The sequence below is a fragment of the Ixodes scapularis genome, unplaced genomic scaffold, assembly GCF_016920785.2.
Source record: "Ixodes scapularis isolate PalLabHiFi unplaced genomic scaffold, ASM1692078v2 PGA_scaffold7__128_contigs__length_106722199, whole genome shotgun sequence".
Lineage (NCBI taxonomy): Eukaryota > Metazoa > Arthropoda > Arachnida > Ixodida > Ixodidae > Ixodes > Ixodes scapularis.
Window position 1 is genome coordinate 18,318,653 of NW_024609882.1, and position 21,208 is coordinate 18,339,860.

At 46.0% G+C, this 21,208-nt stretch overlaps 1 protein-coding gene across 1 annotated transcript in view; it reads left to right on the forward strand.

The window, feature by feature from the left end:
- Positions 1 to 21,208, forward strand: part of LOC8043607 (adenylate cyclase type 3) — a 77,760-nt gene that overhangs the window by 42,533 nt on the left and 14,019 nt on the right. Inside the window, exons 11-13 of the mRNA XM_029990129.4 lie at positions 2,616 to 2,774; positions 8,153 to 8,299; positions 8,814 to 8,909. Of these exons, the coding sequence (XP_029845989.1) occupies positions 2,616 to 2,774; positions 8,153 to 8,299; positions 8,814 to 8,909 (402 nt within the window). The remainder of the gene's footprint in view (positions 1 to 2,615; positions 2,775 to 8,152; positions 8,300 to 8,813; positions 8,910 to 21,208) is intronic.

Sequence of the window (21,208 nt, forward strand, 5' to 3'; positions counted from 1 at the left end):
TCCTCCGCCGCACTCTCCACGCTGCTTTCCTTGGCACGGTTCCCCGGGTGCCGCTTCCAACCGAGTCCGGAAAAAGCCTCCGGGGAGAGCGCGATCCGTCGAGCGACACGACTACCCTTGGATACATGCGCACCTGCCCCGGCCGTGCCAAGACCGAAGCTGTCAGCCGCGTCGTCCCTGGCCCGTGTACATGTGCCAACTCATAAAGCCGTACTGGTGTCCACACCTCCTTTGTGTGAGTGTGCTGCATTCCGTGGCGCGTGCTGGGAACGAACAGAGTTCAATCGTTGTTTAATCACTCGCTGTCTCGTTAACCCCGATTAAATTAGTCGAGCCGAGCTCCGAGGTTCCGTATACAAGGACGTCGTCTCTCCAAAACCACTGACTCATTTTAAAGCGTGGAATACGTTTTATCACGGAAGTACCTCTTCTAGATGCTTGTCTGTTCGTGCATCCGCGCAAACCCTATGACACGTGACGTCACGGAGTTACGTGACACCGTGTCGTGACGTCACACATGAACTAACGGTGACATGCTGACATCGTCACGTCACAGTGTGTGGGTGGCGACGCTGTCGGCGCGGCGCATGCCCAGATGCTTGGCCTCGTGCAAATCTGGTTTCCGCGCATCCGCAGTGCCCACACCTGGTGTGAGCGAACGCGGACATGTTCGTCAACAGTGTGTTTGGCGTTATAATCTATAGACCATAGTCGACGAACTGGGATTGCACGGCGGAGGCCCGAACCCTCCAGTTGCTTCTCGGAAGGAACATTTTACGAGCTTTCTCGCTTAACTCTCAGTCGGAAGCGACTAAGCGAAAAGGACGAAAGTGATCAGTCTCGCGCGCTAAACGGTAGAAGAGCAAAATATATATATATAATCACAACGTACTAAAAAGAAAAAAATGTCAAATTGCGTGATTATAACTGACCTTTTCAAGAACAGAACGTAAGGGCGCAAGTGAGCTGGTCTATATCGAACATTTTAGTGAAAAACCCGAGACTGATGTAATGACAGATGACGACAAGGAAGACACGGAGAACTTCTCAAACAGAGCTAAACCTTTGTTGAGGACAGGACCCTTTATATAGGGTTCCTTCTCTTCCTTGTCGTCATCTGCCAATCCCCCAGTCTCGGGCTTTTTCACTAAAAAGACCTTTTCACATTGCTCGTTGGGAAGGCACTGACAGAATGTTTGCGATTAACCAAAGAGAGAATAGACTGCTCTGGGAAAAGGGAAGACCACTTTAATTCTTACTAAAAATCATCAATCTAAAAGCAAAAAGAAAAAAATTGGTTACAATTTTAGGCGAAAGAAGGAACCGAGAGGTTACAAAGTTCGGCAAAAGGATAAACTATCTATTCACTGAGGTCTACAGGGAAAGATGCCTAGCTCAGCTTTCTAACATTTTTGGACTGAAGAAGAAAAACCGTGGCAAGACCCCCACAAAACCGTCACAGGTCCCTCGAAGACCGTCGCAAGACTGCATCAAGTCCTGCAAAAAATGAGGATAAACACGACGGAATCTGGACACAGTTCATCGTAGAGAAAAATTGGTACTTCATGCGCGTAAATATACGGACGTGCGGATTCGAATAAACGTGAACGCCGTAAGCGAAAAAAAAAAAAAATGCAAGTTTTGGTCTGATTTAGAAATGCGGCATATTCGGAGGTTACGGATATAAAGACTGCGTCATATAATCGTGAAACAGCGTCAAACATATTTCTAAAAAAAAAAAAAAAAAAGACAAAAAAAAAAAAAAAAAAAAAAGTCCGCCTATTGCTTTGCTTTTCGAAAGACCAAATTAAAAATAGTTCAGGAGCGCAAGCCCGCTAAGACCATTGCGGAAGCTCGTTTAAAAATACGGCCTGCGGGCTCCTAAAAATAAGGCCGTTTCGACAGCAGTAAAACGTTCGGCCGTCAACGTTTCGACAGCGGCAAACGCATTTAGCGCGCGCCTCGCTGTTTACAAACAGACGCATTGTCCGCGGAGCACTTGACACCTCCCGTCCGTCGGAGCAAAGTGTCGTTCGCGGGGTGCTTCGATCCCGCGCTGACGCGTCGACAAGTAAAAGGCCAAGCGCTGCGCATGCGCGCAGAACGTGCATTCCGTCTTCGTCCTAAATTGTACGTCACGTGCAACTAAAGACCGTCGGAAAGGAAGTAAATATCAGCGATTGCTTTTCCGATTCGGGGACGTCATCGATGGAGACCAGTCGGTGACAGACGAAAACACCGCACAAGTTCGTCTGCTTCTTTTGCAAGGGTTGTAGTGACGTCAGAATACCGAGGTGTGATTGGCTCGATTGGAAGGATAGTGGGTAGACCTCAAGGCAGATGGCTTTGAGGTCTACCCGCTATCCTTCCAATCGAGCCAATCAGAGCTCAGCGTCGTTCTGACGTCACCATAACCCCTGCAAAAGAAGCAGACGAACTGGCGCTCCGCGTCTAGCTGATCTAGGGCAAACTCGCTGATTGCGTCATTCCGCGAGCGATTACATCACGGCAGAGGAGCAGACCACAAGAAAAAGAACGGACGAGACGGGTATACCGTAGAGACGATGTCTGTCGGGAGAGGGTGCGCTTCATCGGAAGCCATTGTTCTTTCGCAGCTGGAGGTAACGTCCCGGCGGCTGTTCCTGTGGCGCAAGGACGTCGAGGAGCAGAAGGAGAAGGTGGCCGACATGAGGCGCAAAAACGAGGCCCTCGTCTACAACGTGCTGCCGCTGCACGTGGCCAAGCACTTCCTCGGACGACGGAGGCACGACGACGTGAGCATGCCGTTTGAGTCCAGTCATATCGATGTATTTTACCGCGTATCTGGCGATCGCCAGGTCACTCGGTCAGTGCCAATGGAGCGCGCCCGGATGTGTGTTCGGAGAAGTTTGTGGACTAAGTCAATGAGTCTATTTTGGCATCTGATTGGCGCGCTTCCATGTCTTCAACTCAAACGATGGGGAGGGCTAGTCTCTAACTGGCGGATTTCAAAAGAATGAATATGAAAAAATGAATAAACATAGAGCAAACTGGATATAAGAAATTTAGAGCAGAAAGACTGCGATTTCAATGCCAAATTTTCCGGTGGACACAAGTGCCCGCGAGTCACCTCTTATTACCTAGGGCTGCAAAGTGTGGCAGCGGAATTAATGTTGCCCGGCAAGCGACAAAATCCAAGAAGGTTAAAATCTATCTGTTACTGTGTTACAAAAAAGGGGATGGGTGGGGAATAACTAATTTTATTTATTTTTTATCAATTGCGTAGAATATACGAGCATCTCCATCGGTCCATTACGTTGGAAAGCCACTCGTGGTGGCCTCACTGAACCCCAGCAGTGGTCAGATGTCACAAACCAACAATGACCTCGCAAAGTCCGAGCGAACCTACATAAAGGTGTCTCGGCAGTCGTTTCAATGCACTCAAAGTATTGTCTGCTTTACTTTACCGGGCCCAACATAAGCGGCGTGTCCGAAAAAAAATACACACACGCACGCACGCACACACACACACATGCACAGGCTGTGGAAAGTGTCACGTGTCTCTGCATGCTGGAACCAGCAGAAAAAGCTCGTACAGGGCTCACAGTGTCGCGCTGCGTGCACTTTCCTAAACACAGATGTTCGTAAGGAGTCAAGAAAAGCGTTCAGGCTGCATAATCCGAGTGACGTATCTACATGCTTAACAGTATGTATAGAGGTTTAGTCTAAACATCGGGACCGGTGCACTAGCAGGTTACAAACATACTTTAATTGCGAAGCAAGCGATCGCGTAGCATTAATAAATAATATTGATAAACTGACGGACGGCTCGTGTCACGTTGAAGAGAAAAAAATGCCGAAGCGGCAAAATTTAGGTAGGCTTCACCGTTTCGGCGTGCACACGCGAGTCAATCTTCACCGCTTTGCACCGGTGCGTTCGGAGAAGAGGCGCGAAGGGGCAGCTCGGTTAGCGAGGCGGGAGTTAGAGAAGCAGACTTGTATACGTAACAAGTTACATGTAACTGGTAACTTGTAATCAATTACATTTTATCGTAGTTTTTTAACGCCTCAATTAGTTTTATTCTTTCTGCAATAACGTTCGCTGTAATCCAATTACTATTTTTTTTCTGCAATCAATTACAAGTAATAAATGTTATGTTTCCGAAAGAGCGAAAATTATTGAGTTGCGTTTTTTTTACGCAAAACGTATCGCTCTGTCTGCCTCTGCGTCACTCGTCTACGTTGCACCAACGTTTGACACTTTTTTTTCCAACCCCGAAACAACTAAAGAAGGATACCAAGATACCAGAAGGTGGGGTTGTCAACGCGCTCAGCGACGTTTTTTTTTTTTTGACAGTCGAGCTGTCGAGAGTCTCTCGTTTCCTGTGTACAGGTTGTTACGATCCGAGTTTGCCTCGGCATACACGACTGCGTTCTGCACGGATCTCATCTAGCCACGACAAAGGCCCTCCCCATTCCATCTAGAAAAATAAATAAAACTAAAAATGTAACTCCTTTGATGCATTGTATGCACCAAAAATGCTGTGTGTGCATTTTTGATTACGTAAAAAAAAAAAAAAAGTTAAAATAGTAACGTGAAAGTGATCAATTACTTTCTGGTAACTTTTCGATCACTTTTGAGATGCGGTAATCGATTACTGTAATCAGTGACGTTTTTCAATGAAGTAATCGTAATTGCAATCGGTTACTTTTTTTTTCAGTAGCGCGTACAAGACTATACAAACTTCGTCTCCCCTTACGATGGACTAAAGACAACAGTTACGGACCGCCAGATCCGATCACGAGTCACTTAGAAATTGTGAGGTATTTTCCTTCGATGCACGTATCACTGCCCGCGTCTCGGATCACTAATGGGGATGGGCGGACAGTGGTTTAAATCGAATAGCACTGAGTGACTCGTCAATTTTACATTGCAAAGAAAGCCACGACATGCAGGCTCTTTGCAGTGTCAAAGCTATAGAAATGATGCGGCGCTCTTTGATTCGGAGCATTATTCGTCCACCCCTAATCAATGTTAAGCATGTCATAGCTTATCGTGGAGCGTCATTGGGCATGGCGGACCTGGCTTTGGCCTTTAGTCCATCGTAGGATGGGACAAAGTGTAGAAGTCTTGGCGCGTTCTTTGCTTGTTTATTAAACGTTCCAAAAGTAGCGGGTGCGAGCTTGTTGTAACATGGGAGGTTTATGTAACGGAACGCGGACACCTTTTTCAACGGTGACCGCGTTTCCTTACATAATCCTAGGGAGAAGTGAAAAAGTCACAAAGCAACACGGATATTTCGGGCACAGGGTATGCCGTACAATATTGCGATGTATCAAGACCATAATTATTGCCGCGAACATGCAGTGAACCGAAGTACATAGTCTCGGATAGTTGCCAGTTTCCTTTTTTTTTTTTTTATCACAACAAGCCTGAACAAGCTGACGGCCCTGTCTGTGAGTGAAGCTGTAATTCTAGCAATTAGCCCGAATAACCAGGTACGAAAACGTCAGATCAAAGCCAGACGGAAGAATTTCATATCAAGTCTAGATCTGAGATTGGGCACTAAAACATGTCAAGTCCGATCGAGGTCAGATTCCAGTCTAAATTTGGTGTGAATTATTTTCTTCGAATAGATGAACATGTCATTTCTTCCTAATAAAGCTATTTATTAATGTATCCAATAAACATGACAGAACACATAAGATCATATAATAAATTATGTCTATATAATTTAAATAAAATTTGACATTCTTTTTGGACAAAGCCAGACGGAAGAATGCCATATCAAGTTTGAATCTGTGACTGGGCACGAAGAAATGCCAGGCCTCAATCAGGTCTGAATCTATAGCCTAATTAAAATTGTTTTTTTTTTTTTTTTTCAAATAGATCAAGATGTTAATTTTCCCAAAAATAGCTTTACGAATCTCCCCTATAAACATGCCAGAACATGTATAAGTAATAACTAATATGTGTTATATAATTTATATAAGATCTGATATGTGTATTGGACATTTACGAAATTTTTCTGTTTTCAACAAGATTGTATTATACTGTTCTACAGCACTTCGGCGCCGATGAAGTATGTGCCGAACTAGATGTCGCCTCCAAAACAATGGCGGCGGCGAAAGCATGTGCCGGCCAAACGATACGTGGGGGCCCATAACCGCGCGTCCATTAATCGATGGTTCGCGTCGCGAGATGACGCAAACGACCGGATGCCAGGAGAGAACAGCGCCAAGCAGCCAATGGAGGGGGCGACGGGGCGACCGCAGAGTGCATCGTTTGTTCCCCCACTCGAAAAATGAGAGTGCTCTAAATATACGGCGGTGGGCCCTCGATTTCCCCGCACTCGAGCTAATGGCGTGTTATATCGGTGATAGAGGGGCCGCCGCCGCGTGCTCCGAGCCGCACTTCTCGTTAGCGTCGCAAGCATGCAGCAAAGGCGACGACGCGCATCTCGGAGAGATGCGCGTCGTCCCCGGATGTTCCGGATAATGCTGCGACAAGAGCGAACTGCCATCATCAACCAGAAGGATCGAGGTTATTATGCCTCGTCGCTTTGACGAGGACTCTTTTCTACTTTGTTTCACGATGAAGGCCCGCTCACGCACTCGCGTTTGCCTTAGGACCGAGTTCGTGCGACGTCTTACGGTGAGTGGTCCGCTGGCGCCATCTACAAGGTGCTCCTGGAACTTCATTTCACCAGAGCGAGACCGAGTTGCCAGATCAAATGCACGCAACATCTATCTGAGAGATAATCGTTTATACCGCCGCCAAAAGCTTTTCAAGCCAAGAAAGAAAGAATAATGCGCGAAAGAAATAGGAAATGATCAAATATACAGAATAAAGAAGAAAAAAAAAAGTGCATGATTACGGCGCGTTCACTGCTTGTGATGGGTTTTAGCCGATGACAGCAAGCTTGCAAAGACGACGAGAGCCATGACGATGCATTTTTGGCGTTGCTTGATTATCACCATCTGGTCGTAGCGTCAGCTGCGTTCGGGACCTAATGTGAAACAGAGTATAGGAACTGTTTCTTCGTTAAATATATCAACGAATAGAACTGTCCCTCCACGAATGCGGTATATTAGTGCAAACGTGTCTGCTTTTCTCATGATATTGCGAATCTGTCTGCTTTTTACCAACCTGCTTTGGCCACACGGTTGGCCATTATGTTCAAAATAAATAAATAGCCTAAATACCCCGCTAACCCAAAGAACAACGAACTACGAAGTAGAAAGAGAGAGAGAGCGAGGAAGAATACGTTTCGTTATACGAGCGATAATGTAACCAACTTGTATAGTGGATTATGACATCTGAAGCTGAGTTGTGGAGCTTGTCCCCCAGTTCGAACCGTTTTTTTAGCCAATATCGGGACTTGGCTTCCGAGACTGCCGGAGTGCAAAAGTTATCCGGGGACCCTATAGGAAAGAGTAAAGTTTGGTCCGGTATTTACAACCGGTAGGCCCCAAACTCGGAGTATTTCAGATAAATACGATTCCGCAAAATATTTCTACCGGTCGAGTGTTTTATAGAAATATACTCATTCTATAAAAATAAGAACATTACACAAGCTTGATCGCAGTGAAAAAGACCGGGAAGAAGAGAACGCATTGAGCGCGAACCACGTGGGACGTGACGTCATGGTACGACGTGACGTCACAGGGCACATGACCCCACGACGACACGCGACGGCACGGTACAGGTGGCGTCAGAGTCACGCGAAGCCACGGCATCACGTGACGTCAGGGTATCGCGTGACGTCACGATTTGATGTCGACGTCACATCATGACGTCCCAATGGGCACTGCGCATAATATGTAACTCTGGAATCTGACACCTGGGACGTCGAGCCGTAGTCGCACCGCTCATACGTCCTACAAAAGACGCGGAGTTCTCCGCACACATGGCGACAGAATTCTCTGCGGTGCCCGCAGATTACTCTGTCAGCGTGAAAAACGAGTGTATGAACACATACCGTGTTGCCAAACACGCAACATTACGTACAATACGCGTTTTGCGCATTTTACGTGTGTAGGCGTCTCTCTTCAATACATACTGTGCCTAGAGTTTTTTTTTTTTTTTTTTTTTTCATTTTTGCTCAACTGGACTTTTTGTTAGAGCGCGTGTATATACCGAGCGTATTATCTGTTCCGCACACGTCCGCAGGAGTTGTACAGCAAGAGCCACGAGTCCGTGGGCGTGCTGTTCGCGGCCATGCCCAACTTCTCGGACTTCTACACGGAGGAGTCCGTGAACAACCAGGGCCTGGAGTGCCTTCGCTTCCTCAACGAGGTCATCTCCGACTTCGACGCGGTGAGAATATCCATCGGCCTGGGGCGGCAACGGAACGTCGAAACTCAATTCTCTAGTCGTATGTCATACGGTCGCACCGCTAACGCATCGTACGAAAGACGGTCTGCAAACGCTGCCTGAGGCACGTTTCTTTTAAGAGTTAACGCGAGGTGGTGCAAGCTACCGCCCGTTACAAAGGGTAGAGCCATTAACATCCATCCATTCATCTTCCTCGCAGACATATTTCAAGTGTACATATGTGTGAAGCAGACACGTTTCGAAGCCGCTTGAGACCTGTCCGTGGATATTTCTATCATTGCCATAGTCCATCTGCATCTTTGCAGTAAATTAAAGTAGCGCTTTGCGAAACCAACTGTTGTGGTCTATTTCACGTGGACGCACTTTAGTACTGAAAGTCTGACTGTATGATTTACAAGATAATGTCAAAGGGCAAATCGGGCGCCAGACGCCCAGTGTTGCCCACGTGCCCTTTACCCCTCTCTCTCTCTCTTTCCTTCTTTTCGCACGTCCTCAGCTTCTGGAACAGCCTCGTTTCAAGGACATCCTAAAGATCAAGACCATCGGGTCCAGCTACATGGCGGCCAGCGGTCTCAGTAAAGAAGACGAGCCGGTGAGTGCACGGCGACGATACGCAGAAAACTCTTATATCTAAAGTCCTTAATTAAAGAACAATTCCGCATCATTTTTGTTCCTGAAAAAAAAAATGCAGTCTTTTTCAGTATAACCTAGGAAGACCACACGTCAAATATTACGACCTGGTTCTGTCTAAATGTTTCTTAAACCGACCGGCAAACTTTGCAGCACGCTATGTTGCCGAAATCGGCTGACTCGAGCGGGGGCAAATTGAGGCGCAGCCAACAGCGCAATCAAGGCTACGGCGTTGGCGTAGCCAACAATGGGCGAAACGTCATCACCAGTGCCCCTTTTTGTTTGTTTTTACTTCTCGGGGTAAGGGGTGACGTCAGCAACGTTTCCTCTCGGGGCTCAGCGGTGTCCAAACCAACGCGTTTTCGTGCGCGCGTAGGCCGCCCGGCTCCCGGAAATTGCGCACGCTGATTCCGTGCGCCTTTCGGGCGACTGAAGTTCGACTGAAGTTTGACTTTTGTGCGCATGCGCGAAAATTACAAGAAACAGTGACTCCATCTGGTGGAGGAAAAGTTCAATAGTTGTTGGGTGTGTTGGCATCACTGGATCACACTGCTAACTAACGAAAGCATTTAAAGCGCATATTTTTCGCTTTTATACGGTGTCAAAATTAGTAACCATGTTATAAAATATAAAATAAACTACTTTCACATTTATTTGTTTCCCAGTGTTCGAAATATCCGTGTAGAAGCCGGGCAACACTGTTCATAATTTGAACTTCTTCGAACTTCGTGTATGGTCGAAGGTACGGCGAACCGGTCCAACTTTCAGGTTCGACAAACGTTCGCGACAGCCCTATTTATGTTTGTCCCGGGACGTCACGTCACGTGACATTCCATATTTCGGCACTGCGGAAAAATCGAATTCACCCCCTCCCCGCCCCCTCTCAGAATTTTGTAGGTCCCAAGCGACTCCCGGCCGCTCCGTCTCTGCAAGCCTGTCGAGCTTGCTGATGTGACCAGTGCTAGAAAGCATACATGCTACACGGAAAACACCTTTGGAGATTTAGCGGGCCTTCGGCTGTACGATTCGAAACGTCTTGGGGGAGACAAGTTGGGTTACAAGAATATCCGAAAAATGTGACCAGATCTCGCGCTTCTTGGTTCTTTTGGCGTTTGCCTGAAGAATCGGTGGTTAAATGTTGCATCGACATTTCAAGCAGCGGTCTTGAAGGGACACTGACGGGGTATTTATGCTCGCCAAGGTTTTTGTTTATAGACGCTTTGCAGCAGCTGTGCATGGGCACCGCCATAACTGGCCTTCAGTTTTTGTTTCCCCTTATTAAGTTTACTTCACTTCATCATTACCATAGTAGGCTAGGTTATTGCCATCTTAGATTTTATTCTGTCTTTCTCCCCAGCATTGGCCTTTGTGGAGGCTCGTCCACACCAATTTCAGTGCCTCGGTGTCTCGGTAAAACAATAGAAGGTCAGCAATGGCGGCTGTATTCTGGCGCATGAGTAAAGCGTCTATACATGACATGCGTACAAAGAAAACCGATTTGGCGATTAGATCATGTGCCTTTTATTAGTGCTTTTTAATTAAAAATAACTTATTATCCCGAAATATTAGGGAATCAAGCGGACTTGCCAAACTACCCAGAAAACAATTTGCGGCTCGAAACTCGTTTTCTTTCCGATCGAGAACTCGCCGGTTTGAGTCGCGCTCACTCTCTTCTCCGTGGTCACGTGCCCTTTTCTATGGTTTAAACCCAACCACCAAAGAAAATCAAAGTCGTGGGTCATCGAAGGCACTCACTCAATACTAAAAATAGACAAAAGATATGATACCCATTTTTTCTGACTTCTAAAAATCTGCAAATACGTTGTTTGGAAAAAAAAAAAAAGTAGCACAGCCACGTGACCTTTGGTAACTTTCTCCTCTATATTTGTTCTTCCTCCCCAGTGCAGTTTGGTTGTATTTTTTTTTCTACTTTATTAAAAAAGATACGTGACGCTGCAGCAAAATATTGATTGGGTACTCTTCTGACACCATAATAGATGACGGTGCTATCTCTGTCCTTCTTGGGCCATGTCTTCGGTTTTATTATGTTGTTTATTATTCACCAGCTCGCCTGTGCCCTAACTCTTCTTTCATAATCGATCGCCTGGCAAAACATAAACAACATTTTTTGGGAGGTGTCAGTGTCTCTTTAAGGTAGGCTTTGCTCATTCTTTTTATGAACCGGAAGTTCGCTGGGCCGTCAAAGACTGGAACACCGCCGGGTGGCGTTTGCAAAGAAAAGCGTCTATAGACCAACGCGCACTCTTAAAAAAAAAAAGAGAAAAAGCCCGCGTTTGGCTACACTAGGTGAGGGAGTGCGCAGAAACCAGACTCGCGCCAGAGGAAGAGCCAACGCATGCGCAGTACCGCCGACAGCAGCGCCACCGCCGCGGGTCGATGTCAGAGACTTGAGTTAGTCTATAGACCAGTGTCCGAAATCTTAGCCCCGAACGATAAAAAAAGCCAGATAATGATCTCCAACGCAGGCTCTTGTAAAGAAAAGAATTGCGCATAATTTTTTTTTTTTTTTGCTTTTTACGGCATTTTTGGCATCGGTGTTCATAGAGCTTCGTGACTATGCATTTCTGACGTTCTTGCGCTATACGCGATGTGCGAAAGTTTCTAAAAAAAAAAAAACGGAGTCTCGCAAAAGCGCAGTCGCCCCCTACTGTGTCATGGCGTCAGCATAAACAAACATGGCGGCGCCCATGCAACAGAGCAGATACTGGTCTATGTTATCTGCCGCTTCAGAAAAAAAAAAAAAAAAGAAAAAGAATAAAGTTTTGAGTAGTGTGCATCCCGCTTGGTTGTCAGAAAGCTTTTTGTGTTTGATACGTGCACGTTTTTATATAAAAATCTCACATTAAATGCTTATACATATCTTAATTCACTTTATCAGGAGAAGAATTAACAGCGCTTCGAAAAAAGCAATGTTTTTTTGTTTGTTTTTTGGCTTTTGAGGAGAAATTTAGTAGACAAAAACAGTCCTTTATCGAAACTTTTCTCTCGAAAGAATTCGGAATGGAAGAGTTCGTCCAACTCGAAGAAGGGTTTTGCGTCGCTCTACCACATCCATTTGTTTCCCCCGTTGACAATAAGCGTCAGTCTTCGTCAGAATAACCATAAGGGCCAAAAATAGACCCCCGAAGAACACATCCATTAGGTACGATTTTTGCTTCTTATCGCGAGCGTGTCGAAAAAAAACGCTTTTGGGACGATCGATACAACCATACTGTGATGCATGCATTGTTCTAATGCGCATCCGTGAAGAGAGAAGCTCCCCAAAGCTTCTACTACACCATACCAAAGCTCTCTATGCAGTGCTCGGATGGCCAGACAATCCAACAATCGCAAAAAGAAGAAGAAAAAACAGTACGTTAGTGTCACCCTTTTTCCCCCGTGGGGCCGCGTATCTAGAAGCTCATATGCACGTTCCTCGCTCTTTTTATTCGTTACCGTTATTTGTTCTACGGCAGGAAATTGGAGCTCCGCGTTGAGCAAAGAAAGGGGTAAACATGGTGTAAGTGAGGCGTCGGAAATCAACAAGAAGCAAACAAAAAAAAAAAAAAAAAAAAAGGTCCAGATTGCGCAGTAAAGCAAACGGAGCACATACCTGGACACGGAGCGAGTTCGGGGTTTTATGGTGTTTAGCTTGCCCCATTCCCCGAGGAATACAGAGAACAAAGTTCGCAAGGCCCTATTCTTCGGAGCCCACGTAGCGGCGTAAAAAGTTGCATCCTTTCGTTCTGGTTTTCTTTTTCCTTAGTATTTTTTTTTTTCTCTATTTAGGCTTAGGCCTATGTCAGCGAGTAAAACAACAGCAAAGAAGCTGCGCGCTGATACATAGCTTGCAAGTGTCACCATTGCTGGGTATAAACTGCCGGTTGTTTTTATGTCCTGGTTTCTTTGGAACCATCCGGAGAGCAAGTCGTCTGCTTCTTGCGCAGGAGTGGCAGTGACGTCAGAACGACGCCATACTCTGATTGGCTGATTGAAAAAAAAAAATAGTGGGTAGACTTCAAAGCGTCTAACAATGAGATCTACCCACTATTTTTCTTTTTTCAGTCGGCCAATAAGAGTTGGGCGTCGTTTTGACGTCACCGCAACTCCTGCGCAGAAGCAGACGACTTGCTGTCCGCATACGTACGACTTCTGCGGCGATGAACCGAACGCTCGTTGCACATGGAATACCGGCATGGCCGCGAATGAGGTTACGGGCAAGCTATATATGTATCTGTTTGCATCGACGCTGTCTAGAAAAAAATAAATTCACGTTTTATCGACAACAAGTAAAAAACCAAAAGGGAGAAAAACGACGCCAACAGTAAAGACGCGGAATCGGTTCGAACGATAGTCACCGACAACTTAAGGAACGCAGGGCGTGGCGAACTCCGAGCATCTCATTATCCCTCAGCAGCTAATCAGATTGCAGCATCGGTCCATAGGAATGCCCAAGAACCAATCAGGAAGCGAAGGAAGACTGATCATAATGACCACACTCTGCGTCTGGTAGGCTCAGTGACTAAAGGCGGAAGACACCGCTTACAAACGAATCCGCGTTTGCCCACACCAGGCCGTTTCTGCCCATACCGAGAGAGCAGAAACCGGATCCGCGTGAAGTGAAGCGTCTGCGCCTCGCAGACATCAGTGCCACCATAGTCCACCACAAGAAGCCATAGAGATCATACATACTAACTCTAGAGGAAAAGGTCCGCCATTTTCCCATACATTCTGGCTGCCGCAAGCGGCGGATCATGCAGGCAGACCCTCGGGGTCCCAAACACGGTTACATCATCAGAGCAGTTCCGTGAACTTCAACAATCCACGAACTTACCGGTGGAAAGATATTCGCGTTCCTTTCGAAGGTTTCTTTTTGCATAGCGCGCAGATGTACGGCCTCGCGTTAACGCTAAACTAAACCATATACCCGGCTTCGCCGGTGGGGCGCGGGTGGGCGCGGTTGAGGAATACGAAACTGCGCAACCACCAGATTTCCGAGATTTCGACAGAAGGGAAGTTAATGCAGCGTAATGACTTTATTGCTTTTGATAAGCGTTAGAATAGCTCAGAATTTAGTTTACAACGTTAAATTATCACTGTTTATATTGCTGAGAGTTTTCACTCTTTGCGTTTACCATGGCAACGTTGCTTTCTTTCTCTCGTGTTCTGTCGCTCTCTTTTGCGATCGTTCACTCGGGACCCCGGGTGTCGGCGCACGGGATTTGCCACTCCTCCTCACCCACCTTTACCCCCCTGCAAGAAGCGGCCACCGAAACGGAAAAGGTGGAGCGGCAGACAACGGATGAAGGGAGAGCCAGCCACGTGACTGGCGCCCCGCTGCGGCAAAACGCCGAAACACACTTCTCCCAAGCAAACAAGTGTGTTTCGGGTCCTCGCCACTGCAAAAGCTGTGCGCTGACGTCCAGGTTCCCCTAGAGTTCCTGTATATGCTACCTACGGTAGCAGAGTTGCGCATTCAGCCTCGGCGCGTGGCCGTAGCGCCGGCTTTCCCGCACGAGGTGGATGCTTTGCTCTTCACGTGGCTAAATTTGGCGAATAGCGGCGCCGCGCGCGCCGCCGCGCATGGAAAACAGGAGAGGAGGAAAAGGAGGCGGAAAGCAGGGAAACATACGCCGGGGCAAGAGAAACGTCGGCGGAGCGACCGTAAAGGTGGCTTTCTTGCACGCCACCGGATGCTTTGCTCCTCACGTGATGGATCTCGGCGAATAGCGGCGTGGCGGCGCGGGGAAAACAAATGCGCAACTCTGGCTCCCGTAGGGACTCTAGGTTCCCCGAGGAATGGCTCTTCGATGTTCTGTGCTACCAGATCCTCACGCTCCAAATATGCCACCGGGAACTCTATGGCTCTGTCATCGAACTGCCAGGCTTTATAGTGCCACCCAACGTTATCAGATTAGCTCAGACGAAACTAGCAGTGCACCCCCCACTCACCACGGCTGGCCTCCCGTAACGTCCCTAAAGCGCGATCCAAACCAAAGCTTCTTTTTGCGCCTGTAGGTCGTGCGGCTGCGGATGTGACGCATTTTCGTGACGTCGCGCCACTTCTTCGCTCCTTCCGGTCTCAACGCGCACAAAAACGCGCGGTGACGTATAGGGCGCTCCTGTGTCCCGGCCTATCGGTGGAGGGCAAGCTAGTTCCGGCTCCGCGTTTCTTCGCCGCCTTCTCAGAACAAAGTGACAAAAGCGCCCGGTGCGCATCCACAATTGGCCCTCTCCTCTCCCACTTTCATTCTCTTCCAACATAACGACGCGATCTCTCTCTCTCTCCCTCTCTCTCGCCACCTTCTGGCTGCGACAGACTGGCCTGTCCGGCCAGTCTGTTGCGCGCGTGCGCGCTCGTCCGAAGCTGGCCCGTCCAAACCAAAGCGCACGGTTCTGACTCAGAAAGCGCGCCCGGAAACAGCAAAAATGTCACGAAATGCGTCACATCCGCAGCCGCACGACCTACAGGCGCAAAAACAAGCGCTGGTTTGGATCGCGCTTTAACAGAAAAAATACAAAACTTGAAAGTATAAAACAGAGAGGACGAGGACGAGAACAGGACATCTTTCATTTAGCAACAACATAGAATGGCACAACGATAAAAAACCGCCCCCAAGGGTCTCAGCGTTCTCAAAGAGGGAAAGGAGATACTAGTTATGAAGGAAAGGGAATACACTAAACGAAAAGTTTGAAAAGCGCATCAGTAATCAAGTTATTTTCGATTAGTTAGAATTAACCTTGGTCATTGTCAGTGATAATGCAGAATTATTCTTGTTTGTAGTCCAAAAAGAGAATTGTACTATAAATATAAGAGTTTAAAAATCTGTAGCGTCACGACGAGGTGTCAATATTCTAGTTATCTCTGGTGTTAAGAATTCGACCTCTGTCTTTGTCAATGATAATGACGGTGCAGAAATGTTGTTGTTAACAGTCCCCATGGCAAATGACTCGATGATTTCTCTCCCAAATCTGTTGTTGTGCCCTCCCAGTATCTTAGTATTAGAAAAATGAGGAGTACAGTCATCGCGTGTGCGGCTGTGAACGACAATAGGGTGATACGACTCAGTTGAAGCCTTTGATGCTTCCAAGTTATGTTCTCTGAGTCGGTGGTTGACGCATCTCCCAGTCTGTCCAATGTACTGGCTGCCACAACTTAAGGTCTATTCACACGATGCATCTTGTTGGCGAATCTTGTGTCGCGAAACTAGGTTTCGGGAAACAGATTCCCCGTCTGAACGCCACCGAAAAAGTGGCGCGCCTCCGAAAAAAGTGGCGCGTCTTCCTCGCTTCTGGAGCAATTTCTCGCTGAAACCTCACCGAGGCCTGTCCATCACCCGAAGGAGAAACACGGGCGCTGCCAATGGCCGCTCGACTTTGCTATGACGTCTGACCTTCGAGGAGGAGCGAGCTTTTGGAGGAGTTTGATTTTCGGCCGATTCCGTATCCGAGCCAAAGCCGAAAGAAAATAAACAAACATGGCGAGCGACAAGCGGAGAAGCGGTGCGTACGGGCGTACGGGCGACGTCCTACTCGGCGTCAGGTGTGTGAACGGCGCCTAGAGTGCGGGTTGGTGGCGCGGTACAGATTCATCAATAGTCGCGACGAGTGCAAGCACCGGATATAAACCTGGTGACTGGGAATAACTTTCTTTATTAGCGATGCAAAAATGTCCGAAATGCTTCGAGATCATCTGCCTGTTTGACGTTCGCGGTCTTTTCCGGGTTTGGCAGGACTAGTAAACCCAGTGAGCCGAATCTGACGAAGTTCATTGAGTGGTATTAATAAAACAGGCTGTCCTTTCACACTGTGCGTACTTCATATCATTTTGATGAGAAACGCTTGGTATTCCAGGTGCAGATGACAAGGTTTGGCGAAATTCTCGTGAGTCAATACGTCACAGGTTTCGCGCGTCATACTCCACGTGTGAACTGGCTGATTTCGCGAAATCTTGGTTTCGCTAAACTGTGGCGCGTTGAAAAGATGCATCGTGTGAATAAGCCTTTAGTGGAATCGAATACACCTTCCTTTCTTCGCATTCTACGAACTTTTTTGCATGTTTTACATTGCACCCTCGGGGACTGTCGCTCCCATTAACCTTTTTGCACATCTGTTTGAGGCGCATACGACAAGAAAAAACCACACTCGTGTCGAACTTGGACGCAATAGACCTTAGACGGTGCGCGGAATTGTGCATGTAGGGAATCACAGCGAAACGACCTTTCTTTTTTAAAACAACTTGCGGAAGTTGTGGTTTGATAATGAACCTCTCAAGGGTGGAGCGAAGTAGGTCAGCAGGAAAGCCTGCTTTTTCTAACCTCTGCTGCTGCAACTTGAGGCTACTTTCGGAGAAATGCGTGCATGACTTGGAGAATGAGGACTTGAAAAGTGACCTTACTATTCCATGCTTAACGGACTTGGAGTGAGCACTGGTGAAAGGGAGGACTGGCTTCTCCGACCTCTGCTGGAAGGCCCAACAAACACCTGAGGAATGAGGATGCAATCGTAAATCCAGAAATTGTAATCCTTCCACTGAAGGATTTTCCCGGGTAAAAGTAAGCCCCGCCGCACAGTCTTTGAAAACTTCAAAGATGCTGTCAGCGGACGCAGCATCTGGATAAATGACCAAGTAATCGTCAACATACCTAAAAACTAGGCAACCCTGGAAGGACTTTTTCAACTGATCGTTGATAGCCCTGTCAACAAAAAGAAGAAATATTTCGCTAAGGACAGGTGCGAGGCAAGAGCCTATACAAACTCCTTTCTTTTGTCTGTAAATATTTCCTTCGTATTCTACCAAAGTGGACTGTAAATAAGTATCTATCAGGTCGATGAAGCCCTCAACCGAAACACCGGAGGAATTTTGAAAGTTGCAAATTCCGTGTTCATGGATTGCATTAGTCACAGAATCTAAGATGAGTTTTGGTTCTAGGCTGTAATACATATCTTCAATGTCGAAGGACATAACTGAGTGCGGGATGGAACAAAAATGAAGCGAATCGAAGCGGGGGATTAATTCAAGGGAGTTTTGGACTCTGAAAGGCTGAGGGAGGATGATATTAGACAAATGTTTTTGTAGATAACGACCCAGGGGCTTTTGCCAACACCCAATTTCTGAAATTATGCTCCTGAAGGGAACTCCATACTTGTGAGTCTTCATTCTCATTCCTCATTCTCCAAGTCATGCACGCATTTCTCCGAAAGTAGCCTCAAGTTGCAGCAGCAGAGGTTAGAAAAAGCAGGCTTTCCTGCTGACCTACTTCGCTCCACCCTTGAGAGGTTCATTATCAAACCACAACTTCCGCAAGTTGTTTTAAAAAAGAAAGGTCGTTTCGCTGTGATTCCCTACATGCACAATTCCGCGCACCGTCTAAGGTCTATTGCGTCCAAGTTCGACACGAGTGTGGTTTTTTCTTGTCGTATGCGCCTCAAACAGATGTGCAAAAAGGTTAATGGGAGCGACAGTCCCCGAGGGTGCAATGTAAAACATGCAAAAAAGTTCGTAGAATGCGAAGAAAGGAAGGTGTATTCGATTCCACTAAGTTGTGGCAGCCAGTACATTGGACAGACTGGGAGATGCGTCAACCACCGACTCAGAGAACATAACTTGGAAGCATCAAAGGCTTCAACTGAGTCGTATCACCCTATTGTCGTTCACAGCCGCACATGCGATGACTGTACTCCTCATTTTTCTAATACTAAGATACTGGGAGGGCACAACAACAGATTTGGGAGAGAAATCATCGAGTCATTTGCCATGGGGACTGTTAACAACAACATTTCTGCACCGTCATTATCATTGACAAAGACAGAGGTCGAATTCTTAACACCAGAGATAACTAGAATATTGACACCTCGTCGTGACGCTACAGATTTTTAAACTCTTATATTTATAGTACAATTCTCTTTTTGGACTACAAACAAGAATAATTCTGCATTATCACTGACAATGACCAAGGTTAATTCTAACTAATCGAAAATAACTTGATTACTGATGCGCTTTTCAAACTTTTCGTTTAGTGTATTCCCTTTCCTTCATAACTAGTATCTCCTTTCCCTCTTTGAGAACGCTGAGACCCTTGGGGGCGGTTTTTTATCGTTGTGCCATTCTATGTTGTTGCTAAATGAAAGATGTCCTGTTCTCGTCCTCGTCCTCTCTGTTTTATACTTTCAAGTTTTGTATCTATTAACCAACACGCTCGTTTTCAATTGTAACTAACATAAAAACATCGAGGGAGTTTAGCGTCTCGTCGTTCGACGCGCCGGACGGCTGCTATGGGACCTGCAGTGTATTCTATGGAATACGTACGTTTCGAAGCGCAGCGTCTACAATGCTTTCCACCATACTCTTTGAACATGGCCTCCGAGATCCCAAAGCGTGCGAACGCTCCTCCAGCCGTCCCATTCGTGCGGAGAGGCCATAATCGGAAAAAAAGAAGGAGGCGGCGTCTCCCCGAAAAAGTCTTGTTACGTTGAGTAACTGCAGCTTTTACTTACAAATTTCTGTCTTTTGGTAGAATGGTGAATAGCTGCTCTGGAGATGTGGTGCTCATTTAATTTTAGACACGCATCGGAACATGTCGCGGCTTTTGGTATATTTGACTGCAATCTGTAGCGCGCATAAAACAAAAAAAAACAACAATAAGAAATATCTTTTTACATAAAAAAATATTTGAATTTCCCTAAATAAAAGTTATCATGCCGTGCTTTTTCTTTTTCTTTTTTTTTTTTTTTTTTCTTTTTCGCGCGTTGTTTACGTAGCTTTTTGAGCCTGAGCACGAGGTCGGATACTATCTAGTGCAGTATGTGTTGTCCTTATTTTAATATTTTTATTATTTATTACACAATTTATGCGGGTCATATTGTGGTGTTTGTTTCTACTAGAAGCCCCTCTAAGCCGAAGTCACACTACTAATGCATCATACAAAAGACAGTCTGCACATATCAGTCACCACGATATCCATGGTTCGAATGCAGCGTGGCAAGTGTCTCCTTGAACTCGTTGCCATGAGGCATTCGAAGCTCAGATCTCGCGGTGACTCGCGTTAGAATCTTTTTGCAGACTGCCTTTTGTGTAATGTATAAGCAGTGCGACCCCGACTTTAGCGAAAAAATTGTGGAGGTAAGATATCACCACCCTGCAATGATTTCGCCATTTTTTTTATAAACTTCGTGATAATTGTAGGTACTGATTCAAAAGGTGGGGCGTTATCTTTTAAACGTCTAGTTTTTGGCGCATGTAACATAGACCACTGTGTCCCTTTATGCATCTTGTGATGTAACTTAATTGATATGCAAACAGAAAATGGCATCTCAAGAAAAAGAACTCTGGTTTATGTATAAATTCTAACCTTTTTCCATCTTGATTTATTCGGTATTCCAACCTGCTATATTTACAGATTCCAAGCCTTGAAATTTTAGATTAGACGCGAAGTACTTAGCGACGCAGTGGCTTCAATCAGTTTCTTTCGATACGCTACCCTGTCTGCCAGTCATGCCTGTGTTGACCAGGAATGGCCGTACAAACTTCTACATTACAATCCTATAGAATTCTTTTATGTCATGGTTATCTCTTGTAGCGCAAATAGAACTGCAGAAAAAAATTATCTTCATACAGAAAACAAATAATTATATTTCTCTAAATAAAAACAACCATGCTGTTTTTTTTTTGTTTTTTTTTTGTTTTTTACGTGTTGTTAGACGTATATATAGCTTTTCGATCTTGAGTACAAGGTTTGATCCTACAAAAGTGCAGTCCTCGTGTCATCCTTCTTGTCACATTTTGTTATTATTTATTACGTAAATTATGCAGGACATATTGTTGTTTGCTTGTACTATAAGCACGTTTAGGGCAAAAATTATGGTGGTAAGATACGACCGCCTCGCAATAATTTTGCCATTTTTTATCAACTTCGTGATATCTGTAGGTGCTGATTCAACAGGTAGGTAATTTTCGAGTAACCGTCTATATCTTGGCACATTTAGCACGAACCACCACATCCCGTTATGTGGCTGGCACTTTGTGGTGTAACTTGTTGTGCAAAAAAAATTATATCTAAAAAAAATAGTCATTTATTTTTAATTTTTAACCTTGTTCCAACCTGGTTTCTTCGGTGTTCCAACTTTCAACCTGGTTTATACACACATTCCAAACCTCGAATTTTGAGATTAGACACGAAGTACTTCGCGATGCAGTAGCTTCGAACACAGTTTCTTTCGATAGGCTACCCTGTCTGTCACAGTCATGCCTACGTTGACCAA